Source organism: Acipenser ruthenus, chromosome 4 (genome assembly GCF_902713425.1).
Source record: "Acipenser ruthenus chromosome 4, fAciRut3.2 maternal haplotype, whole genome shotgun sequence".
NCBI lineage: Eukaryota > Metazoa > Chordata > Actinopteri > Acipenseriformes > Acipenseridae > Acipenser > Acipenser ruthenus.
In genome coordinates, this window is record NC_081192.1 from 5,748,439 (window position 1) to 5,767,412 (window position 18,974).

An 18,974-nucleotide genomic window follows, 5' to 3' on the forward strand; every position below is an offset into this window, starting at 1 on the left:
TGGCACGAACAAGTCCTTGCGGTGGAAGGGTGCAAAAAAAGCTTTTTTTCTCTTTTTTACTTTGATGGATCACATTGTTCTTAACCAGTGATTGATTACATTGCCTTTGGAAAAAAAAATCCTACTAAATGTTCAGCCTGAAAGACTAGAAAAGAGTTTGTCAGTACCATTGATCTTCTTGTAATTTAAATGTTATATTTATAGTGTATTTTTTTCTATTAAGTGCAGTTCATTCATCAGTCATCACTTAAAACTAAGACCAACTAAATTAACATATGTCATACAGACCATTATGGTAAGCAATTGCTAGTGATTCAAAATGGGTTAAGTTCTGATGCTACCTTTGAATGTAAACATCAATCTCTTTTTTTCTAATTTCACCTGAAGAAGACCTCTGAGGTCCTGAAAGCTTGTGATTTAATTATTGTTGAGATAGTCCAATAAAAGGTATCACCTCTCCTTCTCTTTGTCTATCATCCCTGGACTGATACAGCTACCATTTCACCTATCAACCATTTCTGGTGAAATAAGTGACAGAATGGTTTTTGGTCCTATGAAGTGCCATTCATAGTCTTAATGATTGACCTCCGAAATAAATAAATAGATAAATAGTTATATTATTCTACATTTTTATTAATTAAAAAAGACAACCTTGTTTGCACACAGTATACTGTACAATCATTCTTCAAGGCTGTGTAAATGTCCAAATTTTGAGTTTTTAAATTCCATGTATTCTTTCTCTTAGTGATCGCTAGTAACTACCAGACCTGCCTGGGACTGCTCATGCACTATCCACCTATTGGGGATATACATGCCCTCCTCCACAAAGCCCTCTTCCTTCGGGATCCAAAGGTAAAGCACTGTTCTGGATAAGAGTGTGTGTGTGCTTGCTTGTGTGTGTGTGTGTGCGTGTGTGCATGTGTGTGTATATATATATTTATTATTATTATTATAATTATTATTATTATTTATTTCTTAGCAGACGCCCTTATCCAGGGCGACTTACAGTCGTAAACAAAAACATATTTTCAAGAATCACCTTTGTGGTCCTATGTCGGACCTGGTCCAACATTGCAATTATTCCTATCCGGTCCAATGTCGGACCCTGTGCGACATCATCAAAAAAACGCAAAAAACAGGTTTCTAGTTGTTTTTTCTCTGGAAAAAGCCGAGAAAACCATTCAATGGCCGAGTGGGAGCGACAGAAGCCGAGACAAGCCGAAAAAAAAAAAGGGCGTATCTCATGAATAATTACATACTTGCCCCTGGCATCAGATAGGGGCGGCCATAAGGAAACAAGCTGGCTGTTACTGAATCAGCGCACAGAGAATACCACAGACATTTGCAGAGCTTTTTTGAGATGTTATAGTAATAAAATAATGACTTGGATCGCATTATTGTGGAGTTTGGTGATAAAACGAGTGATCAGGAGATGATTGATCGGTATGTACGACTATTATTATTATTATTATTTTTTATTTATTAGCATATGTGAAAGCGATAGCGAACAAAAGGGTGGGGCGGGGCTGGAGATGCCTAGTGAGTGCTTTGTTGATATGCAGGTCCTTTTAAACCGGTTTGACTGTGGAAAAAAAATACTTTTAAACAGCGCGTCTAAAATTAACTGCGCGTGTGAAAATAAATTGGACCTGACACGCCTGACACGCACTTAATAAATGGACTGCAAAGGGTTAATACAATTAAGAGCAAGATAAAATACAATGACTTCGGTTCTAGCAAGTACAAGTATATGACAAAATACGATTCAATAACGGAGCAGATAAGTGTCAGTGGTTACATCAGGATATAATTAAATACAAAATACTACAGATTAAATAACACTTGTGACAGATTACAGGATTAAATGCAGTAAAATAGGGAGCAGATAAGAGCAAGTAAAGCACATTAAGGAAGAGTGATAAAGTGTCCAGAGGGAAAAGAGGAGTTCTACAGGTGCTGTCTGAAGAGGTGAGTCTTGAGGAAGCACCGGAAGGTGGTCAGGGACTGGGCAGTCCTGACATCTGTAGGAAGGTCATTCCACCACTGCGGGGCGAGGGTGGAGAAGGAGTGGGCTCTGGAGGCAAGGGAGTGTAGAGGTACAGCCAGTCTTCTAGTGCAGGAGGAGCAGAGAGGTCGATTGGGGGTGCAGGGAGAGATGAGGGTCTGGAGGTAGCTGGGTGCAGTCTGGTCAAGGCAACTGTAGGCTAGTACAAGAGCCTTGAACTGGATGCGAGCGGTGATCGGGAGCCAGTGGAGTGAGCGGAGCAGTGGAGTTGCATGGGAGAAGCGAGGCAGAGAGAACACCAGGCGAGCAGCGGAGTTCTGGATGAGCTGGAGCGGACGAACATTTAGCAGAGGAGAGAGTAGAGGAGAAGGAGGAGAGGAGAGAGTGGTAGAGGTCTAGGGCAGCAGGGAGTTTGGTTCTCTTCCATTTCTTTTCAGCAGATTGCAGTGTGGTTCTTGCTGTGTGGAGCACAGAGGAGAGCCAGGGTTGGAGAGGGGAGGGGACAGAGGGAGTCAAGGGAGGGGAAGAGGGTGGAGGTAGCAGAGTCTACAGAGAGTTGGGAGAAGGAGCCGATGGGAGGGAGGTGAGAGAGAGTGGTGGAGGCAAGGACACAGGGGGAGAGAGAGAGAGCGGAGGTTATGGTGAGAGGTGACAATGGGGGTAGGAGGAGCAGGGAGAGAGGGGAGAGACAGAGAAAAAGAGATAAAATAGTGACTTAATGTCCAGGGGGGCGACATAGAGGGTGGGGGGGCAGCAGGCCCTGGAGAAGGTGAGGTCCAGTTGACGGCCAGCTTTGTGGGTAGGGGGGGATGGAGAGTGACAGAAGTCGAAGGAGTGAAGGAGAGGGAGGAATCCGGTAGTGGCTGGGGTTGGAGAGATGGATATTGAAATCACCTAACAGGACAGTTGGGGTAGACAGAGAGGGGAGGGAAGAGAATAGATAGTCGAGTTCATTGAGAAAGTGAGCGAGAGGTCCAGGGGGACGGTACAGTACAATTAGCAGGAGTTGACAGGGAGAGGTTAGTTGGACAGCATGAAATTCAAAGGTGTTAACAGAAAGTGAGGAGAGGTCGGAGGGGACAGAAAAGAGTAAGGAGGGAGAGAGGAGAAGACCAGTCCCACCTCCCCGTCCAGTGAGACGCGGGGTATGGGACAGGATGTAGAGAGAGGACAGGGCAGGATATATACATATACATATTGTGTCAAGGTGGGGGAATGTAAGAGGGAAAAGTGTGTGTGGATGCACAGGTGTGAGTTTTTGTTGGCAGGAAAAGAGAGATCCTGCCTTAAGGCATAAGTGGGTAATTACCTCTCAATAAGCCTCAGTAACATGGCATATAAGCTGGCCTGTGGTCTCAGTATGAGAGAGGTGTTGGAGGTGAGAGACTGTCAGAGTGAGAAAGGTACTGTGTGATCTTTGTTTGCGTAACAAATGGTTTTTGGTAACTGGTAAATGGCTTAGCCGTCCGGCTTATAGTTGAGGGATTTGGAATAAGTTAGTTAGTACTCCAAGGGGAGTCAGGTTTTTGTTTTATTATTTTGTTTTGTAACTAATAAAAGTGCACTAAAGTGCTTAAACCTGTAGTTCTTGTGTCTGGGTCACTAATTCAAGGGTGCAAACCAACCTTTGCCGGGGGCTTTGTCACAATATATACAGGGTTATTAGAAAGTAAGTTTACCACATCAACGCACCAAGCTTGAACTTGCTTAGGTGTGGAGTTTACAAGATGTTGGTTGGTTGGTTGGTTATTATTATTATTATTATCATTATTTATTTCTTAGCAGACGCCCTTATCCAGGGCGACTTACAATTGTTACAAGATATCACATTATACATTATTTCACATTATACAGATATCACATTATTTTTACATACAATTACCCATTTATACAGTTGGGTTTTTACTGGAGCAATCTAGGTAAAGTACCTTGCTCAAGGGTACAACAGCAGTGTCCCCCACTGGGGATTGAACCCACAACCCTCCGGTCAAGAGTCCAGAGCCCTAACCACTACTCCACACTGCAGGTTGTCTGAGGTATCTGGAGCCAGTCATGTTCCAATGCTTCATAGAGAGTTGGAGTACAGTGTTTAGGTTGAGTTTGCTAGGCCTGGAGACATGACAGCTAGGGTTATCCTACTGGGTCTCAACCCATAGGCCAAGGTTAAATGACAGTCAGGACCTGAATATTACATCAGATGTAGCTCTGCCTGCAATGCATCATTTATTTGCTGACATGTATGGATACAACCAAGGTCAGTTCCTCTGTCCATCAGTTTGAGGGGTCGGGGACTGGTTGGAAAATGATGCAGTACAAAAATCCCTTGTGCCAAAGTTATGGTTATTCCTGTACTTATGGAACTGATCTGCATTATGACCGGCTCTTTTTTTTTTGTCATAATGTTTTGTGACATTTTCAAAAGGTCAGGTTGCAGCATTTCCCAAGGCAACAGTTCAACTTCTCAGGATTAGCCAATTGCTTAAATAGTCCACAGCACAAGAATTAAAACAGCCGGTGTTCATTAAAAGAGCAGCTCAGAATGTTTAGCCTCCATAAAGCTATGACTGCTCATTGCAATTACTCCCGTGACCCACGTGCATTTAAAACCTTACAACAGACAACACTATGAACCTCAGTTCTGATTACTACATGTTGGCTGCATAGTATACGCTGAGGGCCTGATCAGGTGTACAGTAGATATATACTGTACACCTGATCAGGCCCTCTGTGTATAACTACTGTACACCTCATCAGCTGCAATCACTAGCACTGTCTTGTGTCTTGTACTGTCGGTGCCTGTGCTTAAGAAAACATTATTGTCCTCTGGGTCGGAAGTTTAGAGGTTTTCAAATGTTTTAAAACATCGTTTATTTTAGAACAATGATTACATTGTAGTACTTGTAGGCCTCTTAGTTGCTAATATTAGTAGTATTAGGAGATATAATTATCATCATGATCTACTGACTTGATCTGCAAACCTCTTGTTGATTCCAGTAGGACATGTTTTGGATTGTAGTCAAAAAATTCCAACATACTGGACATTATTATTATTATTATTATTATTATTAGTAGTAGTAGTAGTAGTAGTAGTAGTAGTAGAAGAAGTAGTAGTAGAAGTAGTAGTATTTAGTTGCACAACCTATTCTATCTACATAATGTATAAACGAAAGAAGCCATTAAGAATAATACAATGATATTAAATGAACAAAAGGCAGACTTGCAAGCTCATTTTTAAATGATTGGTTTGACTCAGCAAGTTTAATGTAGCATGAAAGCTTTCAGCAAATATTATTATTATTATTATTATTATTATTATTATTAATAATAATAATAATAATAATAATAATAATAATAATAATAATAATAATAATAATAGTATGCTATGGAAGCTGTGTGATTTAAAATATAATGCCCTTCTCCCTTGATAGATCTTCTCCTCTAATCACACAATATTGAATGTCCTGACCTAAAGTTATTGCAGTGTGTGTGTGTTTGTGTGTGTGTGTGTGGTTAATAACGGCTGCCGATTTTGTCTTGTCTGAGGATTAGGACATCCACAGCACCAAAACCCCCAATCAGAGTGGGAAGGAAACTAAAGCTGCAAAACAATATCACAACAAAAACAGAAGTAAAATATATATATATATATATATATATATATATATATATATATATATATATATATATATATATATATATATATATATATATATATATACAGACGTGCTCAAATTTGTTGGTACCCTTACAGCTCATTGAAATAATGCTTCATTCCTCCTGAAAAGTGATGAAATTAAAAGCTATTTTATCATGTATACTTGCATGCCTTTGGTATGTCATAGAATAAAGCAAAGAAGCTGTGAAAAGAGATGAGTTATTGCTTATTCTACAAAGATATTCTAAAATGGCCTGGACACATTTGTTGGTACCCCTTAGAAAAGATAATAAATAATTGGATTATAGTGATATTTCAAACTAATTAGTTTCTTTAATTAGTATCACACATGTGTAATCAGTCATTCAGCCTATTTAAATGGAGAAAAGTAGTCACTGTGCTGTTTGGTATCATTGTGTGCACCACACTGAACATGGACCAGAGAAAGCAAAGGAGAGAGTTGTCTGAGGAGATCAGAAAGAAAATAATAGACAAGCATGGTAAAGGTAAAGGCTGCAAGACCATCTCCAAGCAGCTTGATGTTCCTGTGACAACAGTTGCAAATATTATTAAGAAGTTTAAGGTCCATGGAACTGTAGCCAACCTCCCTGGGCGCGGCCGCAAGAGGAAAATCGACCCCAGAGTGAACAGAAGGATAGTGCGAATGGTAGAAAAAGAACCAAGGATAACTGCCAAAGAGATACAAGCTGAACTCCAAGGTGAAGGTACGTCGGTTTCTGATCGCACCATCCGTCGCTTTTTGAGCGAAAGTGGGCTCCATGGAAGAAGACCCAGGAGGACTCCACTTTTGAAAGAAAAACATAAAAAAGCCAGACTGGAATTTGCTAAAATGCATATTGACAAGCCACAATCCTTCTGGGAGAATGTCCTTTGGACAGATGAGTCAAAACTGGAGCTTTTTGGCAAGTCACATCAGCTCTATGTTCACAGGCGAAAAAATGAAGCTTTCAAAGAAAAGAACACCATACCTGCAGTGAAACATGGAGGAGGCTCGGTTATGTTTTGTGGCTGCTTTGCTGTGCCTGGCACAGGGTGCCTTGAATCTGTGCAGGGCACAATGAAATCTCAAGACTATCAAGGCATTCTGGAGCGAAACGTACTGCCCAGTGTCAGAAAGTTCTGTCTCAGTCGCAGGTCATGGGTCCTCCAACAGGATAATGACCCAAAACACACAGCTAAAAGCACCCAAGAATGGATAAGAACAAAACATTGGACTATTCTGAAGTGGCCTTCTATGAGTCCTGATCTGAATCCTATCGAACATCTATGGAAAGAGCTGAAACTTGCAGTCTGGAGAAGGCACCCATCAAACCTGAGACAGCTGGAGCAGTTTGCTCAGGAAGAGTGGGCCAAACTACCTGTCAACAGGTGCAGAAGTCTCATTGAGAGCTACAGAAAACGTTTGATTGCAGTGATTGCCTCTAAAGGTTGTGCAACAAAATATTAGGTTAGCGGTCCCATCATTTTTGTCCATGCCATTTTCATTTGTTTTCTTATTTACAATATTATGTTGAATAAAAAATCAAAAGCAAAGTCTGATTTCTATTAAATATGGAATAAACAATGGTGGATGCCAATTACTTTTGTCAGGTTCAAGTTATTTCAGAGAAAATTGTGCATTCTTCGTTTTTTGTGGAGGGGTACCAACAAATTTGAGCACGTCTGTATATGTATATTAGACTAGCTGACCTCATTTGAGCAAAACAATTGTTCTGTATTGTAAGACACTATAGTGGACATTATGCAATAAACAACGTTAGCAAATTGTTCTGTATTGTAAGACACTATAGTGGACATTATGCAATAAACAACGTTAGCAAATTGTGTTTTTCTTTTTTTTTTTTTAAATGCAGGTTTAAGAAACCTTGACAGGTAGCATATGTCAAGAAAACAAACAAACCATTGACAGTTGCCATCATCTGGATGGTTTATTATATTAATTTGACAATGCACTTCAGCAGAGCGAGCAATTCAAACTGAATGTAGATCTTTGGTGTGGGCCCAATGTTAAATGTGAGAACCATGAAATGAGCTGTGAAGAAATATTACATTTACCGTAAAAACTGCTGTGTAATTCGATTTAGTAGGCATTTTTGTGGTACATGGTTTATATTTTATTTTTTATTAAGCAATGTATGACATTCTACAAAGGATTTTTGATTATTAAAATATGTAATTCTGAAGAAAATTAGTGAATACATTTGATCAACAGGCTTCCAATTTCAAAGGATTGGGCTTTATAAATCTTGAATGAAACCGCCCGTGTAAAAAAAAAAAAAACGACTGTTGGCTTTGTGTATTTACCCTTTAGGACCAAGCATTTGTCAGTGGGATGCTCCCCGAGGGCAAGATTTCTTTCTGGTTGTTGTTGACTCTTCCTATAAAAATCACTAACAATCTGTTTTTTACAGTAGCATCTTGGAATTGGTGTAGTTTTTTTTTTTCAGAAAACCCTGGGGAACATTCTAAAGTACACACAACATACAGACTTTTTGCATTTTTTTTTCAATACAATATTTCTCTTTTCGCATTTTTTTTAAATGTTAAATATTTTTGTATTATGTATTCTGCTTGGAGATACGTGTATAAAAATGTGTTATTCTATGACCCGAGGGACCTTGCTACTTCCTGAACGTTTTGTTGAAAAATATTGATGTTTGGGCAAATGAAGACATTGTTTCATCTGAGTGGTTGCAATGACATGTTTGTTCTCAGGGTCTTTAGAAGCAACAATGGACACTTCTCTCGCTTATTTTCTCAAAATAAATATTTATAAATAAAATAGTTATTTATTCCATTATTATCGGTAAAATGTACCGATACATTAAGTTCATGAAATAGTATATGCTTATATCCACTCGTTTCTTGATATTTATAAATGTTGCAAAAACATATACAGTGCTCACCCGTTATAACGCGCCCCGTTATAGTGCGGAATCGGGTATAACACGGTAGGGTCGTGGTTCCTATTTGCTCCATAATGCCATTACAGTAGCCCTTTTATACTCGTTATAAGGTGGAACACAAATAGCACGGTCTTGTAACTATGGCTCCCCACTATAGCGTTATAAAGGGTGAGCACTGTATATTAAAACACAAGTTAAGTGTTCTAATATAACTATAAGTCAAGTACATTGGATTTACAGTGTGTCCCTGTTTTTTTTTTTTTCTTTAAGCTGTAAACAAGTTATTGTGTCATGTGTTTTGTTTCCACGTACTTCATGAAAATGTCTCCGCCCTCAGAAACAAGCAGGCAGTGTAGTTCAATCCCTCCCCTTACAATTTACGTTCAACTATTGGATAATGGAACTAACCCCTTTCTTTTTATTTGATGATCAGTACATGTGGCGGATTACAAATGAAAACATAATTTGGCATGTTTATTGCTGTATCGCGATACATAATCCATAGATCGTGATATTTTGCTCAATCGTTACACCCCTACCCCTGAGCCATTGATTTGTCAGCATTCAAGCTGAACCCCTGGGATCTGTAGCAAACAGCTGTTGGTTAGAAAGCAGAGTAAACTTTTCAAGTCTTCTGTTCGTTGTAACTGCAATGCTATAATAATGCAGGTGACTTTGAGACTGGATAAAGTAGGACAGTCAGACACAAAATGAAAATGCTACACAACAGTTTTGAAATTGTGCCTTGTTGAATTTGCTGAAATGCATGGCAATTGCAATGCTGAAAAAACAGTACCTGACTGGAGACAAAACAAAGACAAAATGGCGAAAGAAAAACGAGTTGATAGAGGAGGAAAGTGTTTATGGCCTGATGTAGAAAACATTTTGTTTGAATGGAGTACTTTGAATGACATTTATACATACTATAACCTGTTCTACATGTCAGTGCAATGCAGTGGTACACTTGTAAAGTATGTGTATGGTTATGGTTCTGATTAACAAAACAAAATGAATGTATTTGTACAGCTGTACAAATAGCAGTTTAACTAAAAATGAAAAACAACACTGTAAACTTATTAATGGAATAAAATGTTGCAAACAAGGGTTATTTTGAAACTAAACCTGTGTATCTTTCTTTATCGGTGTTGAGCATGTAGGGAAAAAAATTAATTGTAAAAAAGTATTTTAAACACAAAAAAGGTTTTCCTAAAATTGAAGTCTCAGAAAGGGGGGAGCGACTTTTACACCTATAAAACAATTTTTACGGTAGATTGTCAGACCTTTCCATTTTGTGGAGTTAAACTGTGATCTGCTAAAAAACAAGATAATCAATTCCGAAGGTTGACCAAATTAACCAGAAGTTAGGGTAATTATGAGGACAATTATTTTTTCCTGAAACATTAAGAAATCATAATCTGCTAATCAAGTGCCCAAATTAACTACTAGGTAATTTATATTTCATCCAAGTTTTACTTTTTTTTATTTTCTTTTAAGAGTTACATTTGAGGGTGCATGTTCATATTATTAGTTTGAGACTGTATATTGTGGCCATAATTCTTAACATGGTGGCATTAATGTTGAAAGTCTGTTTCTGTTCAAGTATATTGAAGCAAATAGGACACTACAGTACACAGTGTTTTCTGAGTTGCTGAAGAATCTGAAGCTTGCTAGAGAAGGTAATCAGTCATACATTATCATTATTCACAATCTAGTTTTCCACTCTATTCGGTGTTTGTATACAGTCGAACATTGCTTTGTTATTAGTATTATTTGAGATGCAGTATGTGTGTTGTATGGTAATATTGGTTAACTAATATTGGTAATCTCATTAAGCTCTTGGGTCACAGGTGTTAGAGGATTGTCTGCTGATAAAGATGTTTCATGTTCCATTTTCATTTCCTGAGTACTGTACATCTGACTGAGTGGTTCTGTAGTACTACCTGTGGGACCAGGAATCAGGAGCTGGGGAAATAGTTTGGAAGAGGTTCTGGTACCCTAGTCTAGTAATTTGACAAGTCTCAAGGGTCGACACACTGTTGTTACAGTTAAGAATGGGTATTAAAATATCTCTCCAAAATGTATAGCATTATAGAATGTCTCAGGAAAACCTTGCTCTCCTGATTGGATAAGAAACATTCCAAGCTGACCAGGTCTCAGTTCATTGACTTATGTCATATCCAATCATATTGGAGAAGCGTATTGTTTCCTCACTGCTGCTGCAATATGATTTGATGTGTATGATCTTGAGTAAAATGTGGGAGCCAATAGAACGTGAAGGACTGGAGTTAGCTACACCCTTTGTTTTTGTACAGCATTCATTGCTTAAGGGAAGTGAAGTGTGAAGGTCTGAATATTAATATATTAAATAGTCAGCATAACAGTGACAAGTACAAAATATTAATTTATTCTGTACAGCAGAGTTAGTGAAAACCATGCGCTCTGCTCTTTGTGGCTTTGACTATAATTTCACCCAGAGGTACCAATGATGTCACCAAACATATTGCCACAGCAAAGCACAAGAATTAGCAGAAGCAAAACTGCTATCTAGTAGCATTTCTTTGTGGACGTCAACAAGTGAAGTGTCAGTGATTTGAATGCTGTCCATCGGGCTCACTTGTTGATAAAGCAAAGCGTGTGACATATAAAAACCTTTCATCTTAAGTGGTTGACAAGTTATACAAAGGGGAGGAGGGGGTAAGTCTGTTACTTATGTGGTAATGAGTGTATGTGTGTGTTTTTATGCGTATGACCCCCCGCGGGTATCCCGCTGAACAGTTTCCAAATGCTGTCAAGTATGCAGTACTCATCAAGGAAGTCTAATATTACTTTAAAGCTAGGAAGTTGGAGTTTTTCCATCAACTGGGGAACTTTGTCACTGATATCAATTAGTAGGTTCAAGCTGTCATACAATGAATTCCATCGAGTAGGGCATGGACTAATCAATTGACAATGGCAGATTTACTGAATGATTTCAGCAGTTCTTGGTCGACCAGATGCATTTTACTTGAGTTGTGCAGCGTTTTCTGTCCTTAAATCAAAATACGTACTCGAACAAAATCTGCAGACCTATCAACTCTCCCTTATTTGCCGGGACTCGCACGTCTCCCAAACAATTCCCAGGACAGATTTTCTCCTGTGTTTTGTTCAAAACTCTACCGTTAAACCCCTTTATGTCAGTAAACCTTTACTTTCTGCAAAAGTCTTGTACGGTCTGTGGTTACTACAATCCCTGTTTGTACCTAGCACGGTTTAGGACCCAGGGGAGCCCTGTGGCAGGCATGCATTCAGTGCGCGAGCCAAGCTCACATGCTTGACCATCTACGATGGCTTTGCGTGCGATAAGCCCTCCCATTAAAAAAAAATATATATATATTGATGTTACAACATATTCTCACATAATCCTAAGCAATGTTGGAAAAAGGCATGCTTTCTGTAAATTATGCAGGACTGACTTTAACAGTGGGACATGGGAGCAAGAATGATGATTGTGTTAAGCAGAGATCACAAAAACACCAAAAAGCCAGTCTGGTTCAGAAAACCAGCGCTTCAATAACATCTTCCATTGCCAGAGGAAAAATGGAGATCAAGAATGTTACACATGCAGAGACTTTTACATGTTGTGACTTGTTCAGCAAATCTGTAGTAGACATGTTCCCTAACTCGCAAGTTACAAAGTATTCTGCAGGAAAGTCTAAAAGTCATACTAATAGTAAAAGGCGTTTCTATTACAATTTCAGCATCAACATTGCATTAAAAATTCAGATTGATTGATAACGTGTTTATATACAGCAGTAGTGTGTTAATTTAAAATAGAAGCTAGTTGATAATGAAATGGTACTGACTGTGGTATTGATCCACCACATGTGCAGTGTAATGAATAACATTGCAATACCACGGTTATAAATAATTTGCTGCTGACAAATCAGCCCCCTACAACTACAGTACAATAAGAACCACAGGGGCAAGAGAGAATTTGATTTTGAAGCATGTCATGGTTGTTTTTATGTTTGATAGTTTTCCTTTTTAAAAGCAATTAAAAGGAGCACCGTATCACAGTCTATTATTCTACCAAGTAATACAGTGGAATAGTTGTATGCCTTTGTCTTATGTAGGTATTCACTTCAATTGAGGCCACTAAGATTTCAGTTTTCAAAAGCTCCCTTATTTTGAAAACTCAATGTTGACAGGTATGAGTATGGTATAGGTAATAGTAAAAAATAGCTTTTCTACTATTATCGATGTATTTATATTTTTATATTTCCTACCCAGCTACTTCGATGGGAATGCAATCAGAGGTATTATTTTTAATAAAGAGCATGATTCATTTTAACTGACATTGGCCTCTGTTATTATTAGAATGAAATGAAAAGCACACATTTGGCAAATGGCATGTCTTTTTAAACTTTACTTTCATTCCCTTCGGATGTTATGTTTTTTACATATTTTTTTTTTTAAACGTTGAACACAATTATAAATAAAACCTAATAATAAGAATAATAATAATAGTAGCAATAAACTACTATACACAACTGTGACAGGATAGCTGCAGAGGGGAGACTCAGGAAAATGCAGGGAAACAAAATACTTTTATTGAACAAAACACAAAATAAAAAGGCACGAGGGCCAAACAAAAGGTACAAACACAAAGCAAAGGTTTCCGAACAAAACACCAGAACAAATAAATCAAATTAAACAAGTACCAATATATACACTTTTACAGGTAACACTTACTCTCTGTATCTCCCCAAACCAAACCACTCCACCCAGACAAATAATTCCTCCTGGCTTTTATAGTCTGGCTGGAGCCCAATTAATCAATAATTAACAATTAGCTAATTAAGGCTCCAGCCACATTCTCACATGTATTTGGCAGGGAGGAATTTAACCCCCTCCCTGCTGATCCAAAACAAACTAATACAATCACAAATAATGAAAACCACAATAATTATAATGAAAATCATAATGAAAACAACAGTAAAAATGATAATAATAACATAAATTATAGGGGGCGGGCGGGGCACCCAATAACATACATTTTTCTTAACAGTTTTCTTTGGGCTGCTGGCCGGAATTCCTGACTGGACAAGTTATATGTACACAAGGAAGAATTTAGGGAAAAATGTTGCTTTTAATCAGATAATAGTCTTCTTTTTTTCAGATGCAAACCAAAAGGGAACAGAAAAGTACATATTTTTTAATACAAAACATTGTTTACAAAACTTTCTTTTTTGTTCTCACAGCGAACAGCTTGTTTGCATCTGAAATCCTAGCTCCGGATGGCATAGCAGAATATGCAAAATACTCAGGCATGTGTATTTCAATACAAAATACTTACTCATTAATGTTTGCATTACAAATTACAAAAATACTTATTTCAGTTATTTTCAGTACTGCCCATCCCTGCCATTAGGATTGTCAGTGGATGATTTTGGACATTATGTTTATAGATATATATATATATATATATATATATATATATATATATATATATATATATATATATATATATATATATTGATATGTATTATTATTATTATTATTATTATTATTATTATTATTATTATTATTATTTGCTGAAAGCTTTCTCTCTACATGAGGCTTGATGAGTCAAACCAATCATTTCAAAATGAGCCTGCAGGTCTGTCTTTTGTTAATTTAACACCATTGTGTTATTCTTAATTGCTTCTTTCATTTATAAATTTTGTAGATAGAATGCTTTGAGCTGCTAAATAATAATAATAATAATAATAATAATAATAATAATAATCATGTTATGAACATTGTATTTCGGTTCAGTATGTTGGGATTTGCTGGAATCAACAAGAGGTTTGCAGCTCAAGTCAGTAGATCATGATGATGATGATGGTTTATATCTCTGAGTTTTAGGAAAATTCAAATCCTGCAAACAATAACTATAATGATTTAATGTTAGTCAAACTCCCATAACACACCTCACCCAATGCATATTTACACTTCAACTTTTGTAAAACCATGTATCCATCTCCATATACTTCCTAAGATGGTCCCTCTGGGTGGTGTTGAATATAGAATCCGGGATTGGGGAGGGGGGATTTTTTAGAAGCTATGAATTGTCATTTTCAATACTGGGAAATAGGGAATTGTATTTAAGAAGTGGGCATCAGTGATACAATAAATACATTAAGCATAACAAGACTGTCCTTTGTCACCACTACTTTTTAACCCACAATACAGTATATCTGAGTTATCTCATAGGTGTCTGCAGTGTGACACAACTACCAACTTGTACAGGTGTCCATATTCTGAAACAGCAAATGTATCAATTCACACAGTGGCTGTGCCACCTAAGGGATGCAGTGAGAAGTGACAATAGCAACATCTTAAATAGTTTTTTTTTTCTTCTATTTTTTAATGTCTTTACTAGTTGACACAGTTAAATTGACACAGGTGTTATATATGAGAGATTCACAAAACGTACCAAGTATTTCACAAAAATATAACGATTTATATGTTTTTCTAATGTAGATTACTACTACCACTGCATTATTCAAAAACAGCAGATGCTGGGCAAGAATAACAGTCTCAAACACTATTGCCTGGCAGTCTGAATTTTAAAATGTATTTCAAATTAATAAAGTGCAAACCCTTTATTTCTGCAGTCTTTATCAGCTGCAGTGGAATACTTTGGCCCTTTTTTGCTGTGTAGAAAAACAGACTTTTCAACTTTTAAAATGTTATGTACTGGGCTCCCGAATGCTGCATCCGGTAAAGGCACTCCGCGTGGAGTGCAGGATGCACCCTATAGCCTGGTGGTCGCCGAGTACCACCCAGATGGAGAGGGCTTAGGCCGGCCAGGGTGTCCTCAGCTCACCGCACACTAGCGACCCTTGTAGACTGGCCGGGTGCCTGCGGGCCTGCCTGTAAGTTGCCCAGATCTGCATGGCCCTCCGACAATGTAGCTCTGAGGTGACTGCATGGCGGGCCTGCAGAGTGAAAAGAAGCGGACGTCTGATGGCACATGTTTCGGAGGACGCGTGTGTCCATCTTCTTCTCTCCCAAGTCAGCGCGGGGGTGGCAGCGGTGAGCCAGGCTGAAATAAAAAAAATTGGGCTTTCCAAATTGGGGAGAAAGTGAGAAAAAATAATTGGCCATTCCAAATAAAAAAAAAAAAAAAAAAATGATATGTACAAAAAACATCTTTATACAACCAGAAACAACTTTACATATATTATCAACACTATATATAATAATAATAATAATAATAATAATAATAATAATAATAATAATTATTATTATTATTATTATTATTATTATTATTATAACTAGAAGTTGCAGGCAACTTTACGGCTTCCAAGCATTTACAGCACAACAAAGTATGGTTTCAGATTTATGAAAATGGAAATCATATGAAGATTTTGTTATTATTTTTTTATTTTATTATTTATTTCTTAGCCACCTCCCTTATCCAGGGCGACTTACAATTGTTACAAGATATCACATTATTATTACATAAAATTACCCATTTATACAGTTGGGTTTTTACTGGCGCAATCTAGGTAAAGTACCTTGCTCAAGGGTACAGCAGCAGTGTCCCCCACCTTGAACCCACGATGCTCCGGTCAAGAGTCCAGAGCCCTAACCACTGCTCCACACTGCTTACAACATTTCAAACAGAGCAAATGCATTAAGAAAATGTCTTATTTATAACAATGTACATTAGTATATGACTTTTGCGGTTTCAGAGAAGATCTTTAAATATCGTCAAAAACGTATGGAAAATCCAATGTGGCGGCCATACCATGTGACATGTCCACACTATTTTCACTCAGGTTCATGTCCTCATAGTTTTTTACCCATGTATGAAGTTTCATGAATTTTTTCGACGCCATTTTCAACGCCAATTTTTTTTTGGTCCATGTCGGCCGTCTTGGATTGGCGAAAATTTAACCCAATTAGAAACATAAATACTCTATAGTCTAATCACATATATGGTACAAGTTTCACATCATTATATAGTAGGCCTCCAAATCATGTGACCTATTACCCTTATTTTCACAGACACAACATTCCAAAAGCTTCTAACATCCTGAAGTAAAAGAATATAACACTCTACCGCAGAAAAATAGAGCTAAAAGGCCAATCTATGCATATTTAGAAAAGCTGCAAGTTGATTAGCTCATGGCGGCCATGTTTTTTATGTAGCAATTTTCCTTAATAGCACTGATAGAGGACAGTACAAAGTTAAAGTATACCAAGATTCACATCAATTGGCCAAAGGGTTCCTGAGGAGATGTCATTTAAGTGTTTCACACTAAATCCAACGTGGCCACCACATCATGTGACCTATGGATTTTTCCTTAAATATAATCAATCATGGACACGAGAGGACTATGTAGACAAAGTTTCATAGCTGTACTATTTTCCGTTCATGAGAAGAAGAGTTTTGAAAATCTTCCAAAAATCATGCACAATCCAATATAGCGGCCATACCATGTGACCCAATAGTACAATTTTCACTCAGGTACAAGTCCGCATAGGTCTTTACCAAATCTGAAGTTTCGTGAAATTATGACTTTTTTGACACCAGATTTTGATTGGTCCATATCGGCCATCTTGGATTGACAAAAACTCACCAAATGAATAACTTTTGATGCTCTTGTGTTTAATAAGATACCTGCAAAGTTTCAGTTTAATCGGTCCAGCAGTTCTGGAGGAGTTGCATTTTAAGGCAAAAATCTATATATATATATATATATATATATATATATATATATATATATATATATATATATATATATAATGTATGTGAAGTTTGAGGGCAATAGCTGCAATGGTTCTCGTAGTTTTAGTGGCTTCAAAATTAGACTTGATTTTGGTGGCGGAAGATAAGAAAATAATAATAATAATAATCTTTACAAGAACAATAGGCTTCCAGCCATTCTGGCTTGGAAGCCTAACAATAATAATAATAATAATAATAATAATAATAATAATAATAATAATAATAGAGATCAAATCTTATTTCACAGTCTACCAATTTCCTGTAACACCGTAATTGTCATTATGATAACAGTGTATCACACTGCAGTCAAGGCCGCAGATTAACCAAAGATGTTTGATAATATTGCCTTAGACTAAACAAGGGCTTACAATTTATTTGATTAAGGGACATCTTCAAAAAAGATTATTATTAAGCACTGAGTAGCTTCTGCCTGTATTTAGTAATTACGTTTGCTGATTTGATTACAGAGGTCTTTGCGAGACATACCATTTATACTTTTTTTTATTGTTAGTAGTAGCAGTTGTAGAAGTAGCCATGAACAATACCTGATTTTAATGTTTGAAATGCAAGCACCCTGTCTTGTTTATATGGTAAAATCTGTTTACCCAAACACCTAATTATTTCACTGTTTGGATATGCTTTGCAATCCCCCTTGTAGATATTTCTCTTTACTAGGTTACATTAAGTCTATTTTGCACAGATTAAATAAAACAAACTTCTCTTCGGTGGCTGAGTTTTGCCCACCTGTCATGTATTTAAAACACCTGCAACATATGTTTGAGTAACCCTGTAACACTATGCCTTTTGGGCTTAGTAAGATTCCCCCAGGGCTTCCTGCTATAAACAGCTGAGCAATTCTCACCTCTAATGATGGTTACTTTTCCCAGGGTATTGTGGCAATAACGTGTTCCTTTCAATTTAAGTCTTGTTTTTTGCACAGGGGAGACACTTCAGCCTACTTTTTTTTACCAGTGTTGTTTACCCTTCGGAGCTTTGTTTACTGCATACTGAAATGGAGTTATTCTAAAGCCTACTGAAGAGCAACACCAGCTGAATATTCACATGTGTAGTTTAGTATTCACATGTGTAGTTTAATATTCACATGTGTAGTTTAAATATTATGGAGCCACTTGCAGTAATCTGTGGAGTAGTGGTTAGGGCTGCAGTGTGGAGCAGTGGTTAGGGCTCTGGACTCCTGACCTGGAGGGTCGTGGGTTCAATCCCTGGTAGGGGACACTGCTGCTGTACCCTTGAGCAAGGTACCTTACCTAGATTGCTCCATTAAAAACCCAACTGTATAAATGGGTAATTGTATGTAAAAATAATGTGATATCTTGTAAGTCGCCCTGGATAAGGGTGTCTGCTAAGAAATAAATAATAATAATAATCTCACCTACCATAATAATTCCAGTAAATGTGAAGTTACGCTCACTTCCTTTTTTTATATGTGAAACACTTTATTCTTAGATTTTGGTAGCATATAGTGAGGATAAATTAATAGAGCACTGACCTTTTATGTACTGCATTTCCACATCCAACCATTCCTTCTTTTAAAAAAAAGAGGTTACTTAAAGGACTATAGTGACAATGGCTGCATTTACAACATCTGTTGGGGCCCAGAATGGA

The 18,974-nt window shown here is 37.5% G+C and overlaps 1 protein-coding gene across 1 annotated transcript in view; it reads left to right on the forward strand.

Moving 5' to 3' along the window:
* tbc1d5 (TBC1 domain family, member 5) overlaps positions 1-18,974 on the forward strand; it is a 204,127-nt gene that overhangs the window by 153,751 nt on the left and 31,402 nt on the right. The window contains exon 16 of the mRNA XM_034000144.3: positions 746-852. Within this exon, the coding sequence (XP_033856035.2) occupies positions 746-852 (107 nt within the window). The remainder of the gene's footprint in view (positions 1-745; positions 853-18,974) is intronic.